Source organism: Thermobia domestica, chromosome 3, assembly GCF_964235325.1.
Source record: "Thermobia domestica chromosome 3, izTheDome1.hap1.1, whole genome shotgun sequence".
Taxonomy (NCBI): domain Eukaryota; kingdom Metazoa; phylum Arthropoda; class Insecta; order Zygentoma; family Lepismatidae; genus Thermobia; species Thermobia domestica.
In genome coordinates this window covers 27,942,106-27,955,398 of record NC_137456.1, presented here as the reverse complement: position 1 = coordinate 27,955,398, position 13,293 = coordinate 27,942,106, and the positions used below count along the sequence as shown (strand labels likewise).

Below are 13,293 nucleotides of genomic sequence, written 5' to 3'. Positions count from 1 at the left end.
TACTCTTTATTCATATAGGCCTAATTAAGGCGATGTTGTGAAATAATTTCTCGCTTATAATAGATGAAGTGGTTTACAACAGAAAAATTAAGTTTGTTTCTGCTTTCTTTTAAGTCAGTTTCTTCCATGTACTCGTAAAGATGAGATATTAAGGGTCTTCACTACAGCAAAATTAAACTACCGCTAATTTTAGAGTTTTTCTGTAATATCTTCAAAATAAATAAAAAAAATTTCGAAAAGCAGAAACGTAGTGAACTAGACAATACCATTTTGCATATGATACCTTTACCTCAATTCACCTATCTGCTTTTGGTTTGCCGCTATTTATCGAACCCGCAAAAAAAATGCTAAATCTATCTACAGTGGAAATCGAAAGCAGATAGATGAGTTGTGGTAATGGTATCACATGCAAAATGGTATTCTCTAGTTCACTGCGTTTCTGCTTTCCGAATATTTTTATTTATTTTGAAGATATTACAGAAAAACTCTAAAATAAGCGGTAATTTAATTTCGATGTAGTGAAGATCCTTAAGCCAATGGATGTACCGGATGGCAGTTTTATTTGAACAACAGATGGGACGAGCTGCGTGAAATTACATTTTTGAGTATATTTTGAATGCTGTGGTCCTTTATTGAAGTACATCGGTACGTAGAATATGGAGAATTATTATCGTCTATTCAGTGAGTTATTATTAATCGTATCTGGTTATCTGGAAATTTTAGAATCAAATGTCAGCCCTGAGAGGAGTTTATAACTGATCTTATAAGATGCGGGTACTGCGAAATTTTTATTAATGCGCATAGTAATCCAACGACTTTCCTTATTGGTTTGTATTGAGGTAGTCTGGTGGACTACATGAATTATTATAATCTAAAAGGGGATGCATTGGTTTCAGCAGGCTTGTGGCCGAAAATAGAAATGAGCGCTTAAATTACAAGCGTCTTTTCCCGCAATAAGTTCCCACAACTTTGATAACGTTCACTTTTACGTGTATAAGCGTCAGTCCTCATGCATTAGAAATGTAACGACGAAAAGTGTTTTTTATGAGAAATGCATGCGTTTATTAGTGAATTCCTTATTGTTTATTGGTGGTTTATTACTGTAATTAATTTCTTCCTGTGTTATACTCATAATTTTATTGTGACCTCATGCAATTGGTTGGTGGGGAGAAATTGAACTGTTATATAAATATAATCTTTTCTTATTATGCTATCAAGGGTCTTTTTGTGATTTGGTGTTTCTTACCGCTACCATTCTGTAAACATAGTATGCGTTATGTTATTGGAGACTATGCCTATATTCAAAACATATCCAAAACAGGAGGTACCCTAACTTTACCTTCGAAACCGTAGAGGGTTCTTCCTTGCCTCTTCAAGGCATACACAACATCCATACCTGTCACTGCTTTCCTTTTGGCGTGTTCTGTGTACGTAACAGCATCTCTGATTACGTTCTCCAGGAATATTTTCAATTCTCCTCGGGTGTCCTCATAAATGAAACCAGAGATATGCTTGACACCACCACGGCGAGTAAGACGCCGAATAGCAGGTTTGGTGATACCTTGGATGTTGTCAAGAAGAACTTTACGGTGGCGCTTGGCACCTCCCTTGCTAAGAACCTTGCCTCCTTTTCCACGTCCTGCCATTTCGATATGTGACTGCTTCGCTCACTACACCCGAGAAATACCCATGTAATAGCACGTTCTCTCAGATGATTTGTCGAGTTTAAAGTTAACATGTTTCAGTGATTTTTAATCAGGATTGGTTCTTCATATAATGATCATATATATTTCCCTGACAACTCTTCTAGCAAAGAGAGTTCACGGTTCTTACGTTGGTTCTATACGACAGACTTGCCAGGTTCAATAGTATGGAAGAAAAATGAAATGAAATATTTGAGTTTTACGTCCCACGCTTATGCCGGTTAGGCTAAAGGAGACAGTGATGATGAGAGATGAATGAAATGGTGGAATGAATAAAGTAGGAGGAAACGGGAGAACCCAGAGAAAACACATGCACACCGTATTTGTCCACCACAAAGTTCACTTGGCGGGAGCAGGGTTTGAACCCGGGGCCTCAAGTACCAGAGGTGTCAATAGTATGGAAGAAAATTATTGTAGAGAAATCAAACGCGATATACTGAGTTAGATTATTAGCTTTATTTCAGGAATGGAAAATGAACCGGTTCTTGTGAAAACGCTCCGGACAGGTTCCTATCTTTAGCATGCGTTCTTGGTGCCTGAACCGGTTCAGAAGCGCGTCAGAACCGGTTATTTTTCCATCCCTGCTTTATTTATAAAGAGAGTTGAAATTTATTGTTTTCTTTCCTTCGTTTTATTTGTCAGGTACTGCGAAATTTATTTTAATCTTGCAGTATTATCGAAGGCATATTTAACAATAAATTCACTCTAGGGTAATGTTTAAAATAATAATACATTAGATCACCAGTCGAAAGATTATAAAGGAATTGATATTAATAAGATAAGCTGATTTAAGTTAAAACTTTATTGATATTGTTTATTAGAAGTAATACATATTTTACTTTTTGTTTGTTTGTTTGTTTGTTATTCCAGAATGTAAGATTCCTGAAAAAATTATCAAATGATTAAAGTTCGATTGTTCCATTCGGATTAACGTTGTTTCTTCTGTTTTTCTCCTCCAGTAAAGTTTCTTTTTCTTCACTCCCCTTTCTTCTTTCCTCTGTCTCCTTTCCATTTTTGTCCGGGCTTTTAGGTCTAGTTTGAAAAAAATTCCGTTGCACTTTTGTTATAAAAATTTGAAACTATGATCTGACTCTTCATGGAAATGAAATGAAATCTTTGAGTTTTACGTCCCACGCTTGTGCCGGTAAGGCTAAAGGAGACGGTGATGAGAAATGAATATAATGGTGAAATGAAGAAAGTGGGAGGAAACGGGAGAACCTCGAGAAATTCCACGAGGACGGTGTTTGTCCACCACAAAGTCCACACTGCGCGAGCTGGGATCGAACCAGGGACCCTCAAGCACTGGAGATGAACGCTCTACCATTGAGCAACCGCGCCCCCAATGACTCTTCATGGAAAGCGGTTCCACCTAAGCACAATGAAGCGGAACGTCTCAGTTTGTTCAAGAAAGATCGAGAAAACTTCCATGACGAATAGCGTTTTGGTCGGCCATCTGCACCGTATTTGACTAAGGATTTGGTGCAAAGTTTCGAAATCAAAGTTCAAAAATACACGAGATTCTTCATTTCCAAATTGTCTAACGAAATTCCTACAAATTTCAAAGGCACTTCTGTTTCAAATCGCACCTCAAAAATCTGAAGAAAAAATGTGAAGAACTAAGTATCATTACAGGTGGCAGAGTTCTGTGAGAACGTTTTTGAAAACCTCGTTGTTCGTTATGTAAATCTTTCAGTTTAACGTCCCACGATTAAGGCCTTTAGGCTAAGGGAGAAGGATGATTAAGTCAAGTGAATGATAATGGAAGAATTGGTGGAATGAGATTGTGGGAGGAAACGGGAGTACCCTGAGAAATCCCACGGATACTATATTGTCCACAAAACGGCCGAAGATCGAACCAGGGACCCCCACATCACTGAGCCACCACGCCTTCCTAGTTAGGATAACGAAATTACGTAGTGGCATAGAGAATTGTACGTAAATTCACTGGATAAATATTATTTTGACCAATTTTTCCTTTTTTTTTCATTGCAGAAGAGATCATACTTAAAACATAACCCTCGTACACAGCAAGAAATGATAGTTTTATTACACCTCAGTTTGTCTACATTATTTCAAGACTATCTAACGTAAGGCCATTGCCTTCCTACCGCATCATTATGTTCTAGTACACATAAGAACAACAGATAGTACGATTTCTACCCATCAGAAAATCCGTACATTCATTAAACTACATAGTATTGTTGTGGAGGTTTACAGGAAAAATTCTCACCCTCAATTATATATAACCGTATTTCTGTTTATGTTCAACTATCACTCTAACAATGGTAGACAAATTGAGTTGATTTAACACTTCATTTCCTGTTGTGTACTAGAGGAGGGCTAAGGCCCGGCCCAGCCCGCGGGCGGACTCGGGCCTACAAGGCATATATATATATATCTTCGGGCGCCGGTTGGGCTTGGGCCTTACATTTTTAAATATACAACCATATTTCTCGGGCCTTTTCGGGTCTAACTTTGTAAATATACTATACAACAATATTTATCGAACCATTCTGTCTGGAGAATTTTTAAATCAAGCTACAAAATTAAATCTTTATTTGCTGTACATAAAAATACAATTTTGCGTTAATTACTAAATTTCAGAAATTCGAGCCTATTTCGGGCTCATTTGATTATCACACCGGCTCAGCTTGGGCCTAAAGGCGAAAACATATTTCGGACTCGGGCCAGGCTAGGCCCGGGCTAAAACTTCCGGCCCGTGCAAACCTCTACTGTGTACATACCAAGTTAAACATAATCAACAAGTCTGCTAAAGAAATCAGAGGCACAAAACTGATTGCACAATCAAGTTGAATGTTGTTAATCATTGTCAATCGGCAAAACAATAGGTTGTCCTCCGTAGAAAGGTATTTCTTCTTCCATTGTACTGTTTTCCATTTCGTTAACACGCATCGCTCTCATCGTTATGTACGTATGCCAGTACACTATGTTAAAAACAATAAAACACACCGGAAACACCAACAGAGAGATCATATCTTCGATCCCCTCTCGGTTTGAAGTCCATAGTTTCATCTTGCGGAACATCATTCGACCTTTCTCCGTTAGATGTTGCCATCGTTCGGTTCTCGAAGAATGCTGCGGGGAATTTCGGAGAACCTGAAACAAAAGGAAACAAAAAAAAATTACAATGTTATTAGAGTTTAACCTCTTAACATAAAAGCCCGAGAATACTCAGGTGTTTAACATTATCGGAAATATAATATTCCGAGTATACTCGTATTAACTTCTGTTTACTCGTATATGTTTTAAAACGACGATTAAACTCGTTCTCCTATCTTTATGAATGTTTCCGCCAGGTAGCACTGTTGAAGTTGTCGTTTACGTGTCCTTCCGGTAGATACCACTGTAATCTCCTCCACCAATCATGCCGCTTTGTTTTCGTCTGCAGCAATGGTTGTGATAACGCAAATTCTGGCGCCTTCGTTTTCTTCCGTGTTTCTTGATGGTATTCCTCTTATGTTTTGTGTTTATTTTGTGTTATTCGAATGCGTTTTCTAGCTTATTCTCATAAGTTCTATACCTATAGGTAATATGGGATCCCTTTACGATCACGAGAATACTGGGCGTTTTATTTTAAGGGTTTTCAGATTAATGTATCTCATTGTTGACCACCATCATCACCATTTCTGAAGGGGGAGACTACTAAAAATGATACAAAAGCTAACCATTTTTCTTTTGCCAGTATTTCGTAAATGAAAACAGGCAATGAAATGTGAGTTACCACAATAATAGATAATGTTTTTCTACACCCGAAAATACGAATCAAAATAATTTTTAGTGCTGCCATCTATAGAAATTACAGAGTGGCCAGAATATGAATTACCCAAAAATCTAAGTTAAGGCAGCGAGTAGAAAAATAAACTCAACGGGAATTGATGATCTATCAGGTTACCTTGTTCCTAGTTAAATGCTTTTTAAATAATATTTGTATTTACTTTGTACTGTTTATTAAAAATTATTAATTTTGTACTGTTTGTTACAAAATAAATACAAATATTATTTAAAATGTATTTAACTAGGAACCAAGACAACATGATAGATCATCAATTGCCGTTGAGTTTATTTTTCTAGTCGCTGCTTTAACTTAGATTTTTGGGTAATTCATATTCTGGCCACACTGTAATTTCTATGGATGGCAGCACTAAAAATTATTTTGATTCGTATTTTCGGGTGTAGAAAACATTATCTATTATTGTGGTAAGTTACATTTCATTATCTCTTTTTCATTTACGAAAGACGGGCAAAAAAGAAAAATGGTTAGCTTTTGCATCATTTTTAATAGTCTTCCCCCCTTAAGTAACTCTTTAAATTGGGTAATATAAAAAATGCATTGAAATCGTAAAGCCTTTCTTTTTAAAAATAAATCTGTATATTAAGGGGTTAACGAAAGAAACGTAAAGATGACATAGATCAATCAGAGGGTAAGGAGAAAAAACGAGGAATGTCCATGTATGTGCTTTAACGGGTGCTTTGTCCTATCTGTTGGTAACTTTTGGTACTATTTGACTGTATATGCCATGCATGCGTAGATGTAGAAATGTCCATGTGAAAACGGACAAAAATTTGACTAACATTATTCATTTTATACGCGGTTTTCAATATTAAAACGCCGTTTTCTCGAGAATGCAGTTTTGTGACATTCCTTCTTTTTTCCCCTTACCCTTCATGATATACCATGTTCAGCTTAACAAAATTATATTAATATGCTGTGCAATAATATATCAAGATAAAACTGCTCCTGAAGCATGCTTTCATCAAGGTTTTCATTACGATGCTTAGGAAGATGGCAGTATGCAGTGTGGTTAATGAGATAGGGGAAGGGAGGGTAAGTTGACGATAGTAAGCTTCTATGCATGTTTTGTCAGCCTTGTGTTGATGAAATGTTTCGATTTTATGTTCACGGCAATTATTGGACTTTCGTTTTACTCTGTTAATTGTTTGATGGTTTTAAAATCAAAAGTTACGATAATATTTCACTTTTATTGACCCCATATCGCTTTCGTCATCTTACCCTCCTATGCGGGTAAGATAACTTCCATAGGTAGGTAAGATGACGAGACAAAAAGCGAGAACAGAATTGGACTGGTTATTGTATTTCAAACGCAGTATTTTCCAGAATACACAAATAATAACATGAATAGAAGAATATGAACACAAGCGCAATGTGATTTCAAGCGCAAAAGTCACAGATATATGCTTTGAATTTTGCTTCTATGACAGACAATTCAGTACAAGCAGCATGGGCTCAATTGTGACACACATTACAAGCGAACCACGTTTCACTTTTACCATATTCATTACATACTACACACACTTCTTCCCCCAAAACATCGGAATCGTCGTCTTCGTCCATGTAAGTCACTGATATAGAAGAGTTAAATGAGTCGACTGAATATAAATCCTTAATACATGTCTTCTTTTTATGCTACGGAGATTTGTCTTTTCGTTTCTGTGTTCCTGTTTCCTGGGTACGCATATATTCTTTTGTCTTCTGACTGGGTTATTTCCCGGCTTTCCTTTTTTCCAGAGTTCTTTTGACAGGACTGCTGGTGATAAGCAACGAAGGCAGCTTCTTTCGCTGTTTCCTTCCTTTGTTAACTGCTTTAGGAAGAAGGTGTAGACCATTGTATGATTTTGCATTTGAGAGTCCAGGGTCTGCATGAGATGGTCCGAGTTCAAAAATGGAAGAATCAAGTTCTGCAAGTGTTGATGCAGGTTCAGAGTGTATTTGGTTAGATTGCGAAAAGGAACGAGACAATTTTGGAATAGAATGTTTAGGTACTGATACAGATGATGCAGATGCTGAGTTAGACCTTATAGTTGTTGAATGTTCCGTGGCATTTATTTCAGTTGCTGCGGTCGCTGTAACTTCAGGAACATGTTGGTTTTCGGTTGTCAATGATGGCTCGAATCAGAATCACTGAAAATCTGAAAATTTAATGGCACTAACCCTGTAGAACGGAAACCCTTTACTGCGTGACTGATCGTGGCCACCCTCCTATATGCCACGTTGAATGGCAGCAACATTCTTTATGCTGATTCTCTCACCTGGATGAGCCATCAAGTAGTCATCACAATCACGGCTATATGCAGTTTTCAATAGACTATAGAAGGCAACATCCAAAGGCTGCATCCGGTGGCGGAGGAAATCCTAAGAGGCTAAAATGATTTTCTCTGCACACGTTAACTGCCTGTAATGTAATATGGGATGGGACTCATTGCAGATACCAGCAGAGCCAGGAGGAGCATTGTTCAAAAAGTGTTCCTGCATACGTACCTTGGGGAAAATAAAGAATGGTGGGACGTAGTTGCCAACAGCACTAAAACAACAAGCCACACTTACATTCACACCTCTTTCAGAAGAAGAAACTTTAATTACTTTTCGATTTCCTTTTGAACTTAATAGGTTAGGGATTTTCGTGGGTACAGTTGAACAGCTCGTTTCATCCATGTTAAAAATCTGATGAGATTCAAAGTGTTTCTCATTTAAAACATCTTTATAGACATTAAGGAACGATTCAACATTTGTTTTGTTGAAAGCAGCTAGCCTCCCTGCAGATGAAGGTTCCGCTTTTCGCAGAGAGTAATGAAATTTATCCATAAATGTCTTGATGAAGTCCTTGCCAGCCTTCTTCTTTCTTGGTTGAATCGCTGAGAAATCTTCATAGTCTCAACATAGTCATAAACTATTCTTCAAAATTGCTCCCTTGTTGGGCTCACGCAGTTCGGGCAAGATGACGAATTCGCCATCTTGTCCGCCTATTTGATTCGTCATCTTACGCGAAACAACCATTTTTTATTGCAAAAGAGACAAATCTGTCATCAGGTTATTTCTGAGTTACATTGAACTATTGATGTAATTAATATACTACATTATTTCGAAAAAACAAAAATCATGTCCTGGGGACTTATCACAACAGCTTCAGACGTTATTTTCTGACACCGGAATCTTACAACGAACCGACGTGCAAACAGTCAAAGCACTCCTGGTCAACTGGAACATGACCGATTGGAATAGTTTCTATCTCCCAACACGTGTAGCACTAGTGCCTTCCCAACCGCATGAAGGCTGTGTTGCCATATCAGTTCAGGACTCTGAAATTGACAATTCGTCATCTTAGACACCTCGTCAACTTACCCTCCTTTCCCCTACAAGGAACGGTCAAAATGTTCCCTGCATTTTAATGTAGCTCTTCATTGCTACAATATAAGTACACATTTACTAATCGCCTTCAAAGTAGATACCTTCAGAGCAGACACATTTGCTCTATCGCTCCTGCAATTGCTGGAAACACCGACGAAAATCCTCTTTTGGTATCTTCCGAAGTTCTGGATATCCTTAATACATTCACTAATAAGCTTAATAGATACATTGCTGTGTAAATGAGAAACTGAAACCGGCATCGATCATTTTATTGTATTTGCCAGTAACTGCCACTTCTTTAAAATTATATCGAAAACAGATGAACAAAAGTATATTAATCTTTACGTGACAATTTTGGATTTGGAAAATGAAATTTATGACATTTATTCTTAAAACTTCAACTACAGGAAATTGCTTTAAGAAGTCATTTTTTACTCTTAATAAATGTATAAAATTCCTTACAAGTAAATTTCAAATTTTTCCTGGGTACATTTCCTGTTATCACTTTAAAATTATCTGAACAGATAAACAAAATATTTTATTCCTTGATACCTGTAGATGGTGAAAGGTGACAGTTTTGGAAAAATTTTTAATGAAATTTTTCGTTTTACGTCCCATGCTTATGCCGATTAGGCTAAAGGAGACGGTGATAATGAGAAATCAATGAAATGGTGCAATGAAGAAAGTGGGAGAAAACGGGAGAGCCCCGAGGAAACCCACGCACACGGTGTTTGTCCACCACAAAGTTCACTTGGCAGGAGCTGGGATCGAACCCGGAACCCCTAGCACCAGAGATGAACGCTCTATCACTGAGCCACCGCTGCCCCGTGACAGTTTTGGATTTACAGAATGAAAGTTACTTTTTAAATCTATAATTCGAACTAGATGAAATTCCTTTAACTACATACATATTTTTAAAAAATGGTCGTAAAGGGGCTGGTAAGAAGTTAGTACCGATCACCGGCTTTAATCAAAATAATAGCAATATTTCCGACCACGCCGGTGAAAAACCGGCCAGTTGGCAACCCTAGTACTGATTTGTAATAGATATTCAGTATCAATAACAATATTAAAACCCTGACTATGAACAACAAACTAACGAAAACAGGTATAAAGGACACAAATAGCTTTGAAGGTATCTGATACTCACTGAATACATATTATGTGCTTCATCGTTTAGTTACAAACGTGCGTTCTGCCGGTCTTCACGCAGGTTATCTCACACTAGGTCCAACAGTAATCTGCCATCATAGATATATCCCATTGAACCTGATATCTGATTTCCATCTTTTAAAAATTTTCGAGGTAAGCTTTTCATTTATTCTTCGTTTAAGGCGAGAGTTGAGGAAATGTAACGTTACACTCATATGCCATTTTAATACATGCATTTTTTGTAGCAGGGTTTTCAATATGTTTGTACCGGCCAAGTTTCAGACATTGTCCAAAGGTTGTTGATAACAGTGACAAAATTACCGCAATGAAACTCCGAACAAACGAATCTGTACACCATCAAAACTGCTCTCCTTAATCTTCGCATTGCAACCAAGTACCAGCTTTATCCAAAGTTGTAACAATTTGCTTCATTATCCCTCACTTGATATGTAAGGAAGGTAACAGAACTTTCTGAGGTCAAATATTGGAGGCGGGCAACAGTCAAGCTTGACAAGTTGTTTATCACAAGAGCAGAATCCACACTCAAGAACACACACTTCCCATCTCTTATCTTTGAAGCAGGTGACACAACAGTTTTCAAGATCTCGATATAAATCGGCGAAAAGATATTGGAGCTGTTATCCGCTTCTGGTATCCAAGGAACGAACTTACACTCACAAATGAATATATGGCAACAAAAGCTTCACTTTCTTTAGTGTGTGGCAATGGCATACCGCATTGGCGGTCCCTTGCAGTCAGAAAATCAAGCAATATGACACCTTTTCCGTCCCAGAACACTGTCAGCATAAATTTCCATCCGGACTTCAACACTTTGATTTTTTTCGTAACGAGTAAGGGAGATTGTTTTCATATAATTGAAGCAGTCTTGGTCTCTGGAGTAAAGTTGTGTACCCAGGTCTCATCAGGTGTGATAATCCTAAACAGAAAGTCATTTCCCACGCATTTATACTGTATTAGCAGTTCAAAGCTTATTTCCTGCTGTGCAGTCTTGTAATCAGGGATAAATTTTCACGGTCCCCACTTTGCCAACCTCTTCCGACATTCTAACAAGTCGTGAATTACGTCCAACAGTCAATGGTGATGCGAGATCATACACAGTTATGCGTCTATTTGCTAATACCATTACCTGTATTCTATCGATGTTTGTTGCAGCCGTGGAAGAACGCTCAGATAGGACTTCATCTTCCATGCTCTGCCTTCCTTCATTGAATATTGCACTCCGGCTTTCAATCATTTGTCGAGATATAACGCCGTGTCCATAGCTGCTCTGTAGATGTCGATGAATATCTGCAACGTTAGTCCCACGTCCATGTTCGCAGCCCATGACGGTACGCACTTCCATCTGTGACCGTGTTTCCAGCACAAGGGTTTCTCCCATACTAGTCTGCACTCTACTGAGCTCGGACACACTGGTGTACTGCTTATCTCTATTCTTCGGTCCTCCGCACATGTGCCGTTGCCGTTTGTTCCTCTGCTCTCACTCCTACCATCTTGACTTCAGAAAGATTGTCTTTTGTAATGGTAATGTAATTAAGGATTTTGGGATATAGTTTTCTTGTGAAAAAAATTAGCGAAACTTATTTTCGGAATGTTCCTGGTAATAGCCTCGCTACTGACAAAGGGCCAAACACAGTAGCAGTATTGAAGGAAGAAACACATTATAAAGCCCACACATGGTCATAATTTGCTCAAATTCAATTCTTTCTTCCAATTAACAAAGATTCAAGTGAAGTGTTGTCATAAAAACAGAAAGATCACCACTTACAATCTAGGGGAGAAATTTAATTTTAAAAAAGGGGAAATCTTTGTAGAAATAGTGAGAAATTTGTTTTAAAAAATCTCCCAAACTGAATGTAGTGTTGCCAATACAATCCCAGCTAGAGAGAGTGTGGGTCAATGGAAACTTGACCCATCACACGCCGTGACACACTCTAACCCATCATCCACCAAAACTCATCGTCATGAACTCTGATCCATGATCCACGCCCTCCTCTCAACTGAATAAAGAGTTTAGACTCGTAATAAAACATGGCTGTGAAATTATCACTAATTGGAGTTTGAACTTCTACGGTCAACCGCTCAAATATCGCAATTTTTCAATTAAGGTGGGTCTGATCATTACAATATAAAATGGTAGTGTTTGTCATGGGCCATATTGTGATGAATTTCAACTAAATTATCAGTAGTATACATACCTAACTACGAGCGCAATTTTGACCCTTTTTTCGAACCAGATTATTTAGACATAAAATGAATGAAGTAGCGTTATGCGCAAAGTTTAATAATAAGTATCTATTTTATATTTAATAAATGAAGAATTGCATTAATTGTAACGAATTAAAACAATACCAAGAGTTCTCTAGAAATGGTAATACAAGACGCAATGAGTGCAAAGCATGCTATAATAAAAAGAAAAGAGAGAAATATAACAATAGTGAAGTTGAAGAAGTAGATGATGATTTTGAGTTTAGAGCTTTTGAAACATATATTCTCACGAAGAAGGAACTGAACTTATTAAAAAAATACCCAAATATTCCTAAGAAGAAACCAGATGGTGTATCTCTGTTTTGGTGGAAGACTGTTAAAGAGGGTATAAGATTAAAATGTATAAAGGAGTTTGAAATCGAAACAGCTCCAGAACCTCTTCCACAACATGTTAGTGAACGGTTTCCTTTTCCTCAGTATAGACATTTGATTAAGCGAGTGATAAGTCTTACCAAAGTTGTTGCTAATAAAGGTTTTACAGTTACTGACAATGAGATTTATATTAATGATACAGTGTTCGGGATAAAATATATTGTAGATGATAAAAGCATTTTCTTCCAATAGTTTTTGCTTTTACTTTTGGCGCATTTCCCCTCCAACCCCTAACTACCAAAAAATTATGAACCCACCACTAACCATTACACTCTAACACAGAGGGATAGCGCAAAGTGAGATCGCATAGGCTTTTATGACATTTAAAATCATAAAAACTTACATCTAAAATATTACATGGAATCCTACACAAAATATATTTACTGCATGTTAATCTCCAGTTTCCAAGCTTTCATTTGACACTTGAATCGTGAAAATCCGTTAATAATTAGTTTTAAAAATTTAATGAGTAGAAATATAACAAATGTAGCATTTACTGGAATAGGTGATCTGTCACTGATTCATTTGAACGATTCCAGTACCAGCACAGGACCTTCCAATCCGATTCTCTTTCCTTCTTCTCACACCAACATACATATATATGCATTAGAATCT

The 13,293-nt window shown here is 37.4% G+C and overlaps 2 protein-coding genes across 2 annotated transcripts in view; both read right to left on the bottom strand.

Moving 5' to 3' along the window:
- Positions 1-1,301: 1,301 nt before the first annotated feature.
- Positions 1,302-1,646, bottom strand: LOC145681710 (histone H4-like). Its single transcript, XM_081753324.1, has one exon. It carries the CDS (start codon positions 1,644-1,646, stop codon positions 1,302-1,304), a length of 345 nt encoding a protein of 114 aa, XP_081609450.1.
- Positions 1,647-4,242: 2,596 nt separating this feature from the next.
- The window catches only part of LOC145681402 (glycine receptor subunit beta-type 4-like), an 84,702-nt gene continuing 75,651 nt past the window's right edge, over positions 4,243-13,293 (bottom strand). The window contains exon 6 of the mRNA XM_081753049.1: positions 4,243-4,820. Coding sequence (XP_081609175.1) covers positions 4,524-4,820 — 297 coding nt within the window. The 3' untranslated portion in view covers positions 4,243-4,523. The remainder of the gene's footprint in view (positions 4,821-13,293) is intronic.

What these genes read in the sequence shown, in the direction of transcription:
- LOC145681710 (XM_081753324.1), bottom strand. Translation starts at nt 1,646, where the DNA reads ATGGCAGGACGTGGAAAAGGAGGCAAGGTTCTTAGCAAGGGAGGTGCC.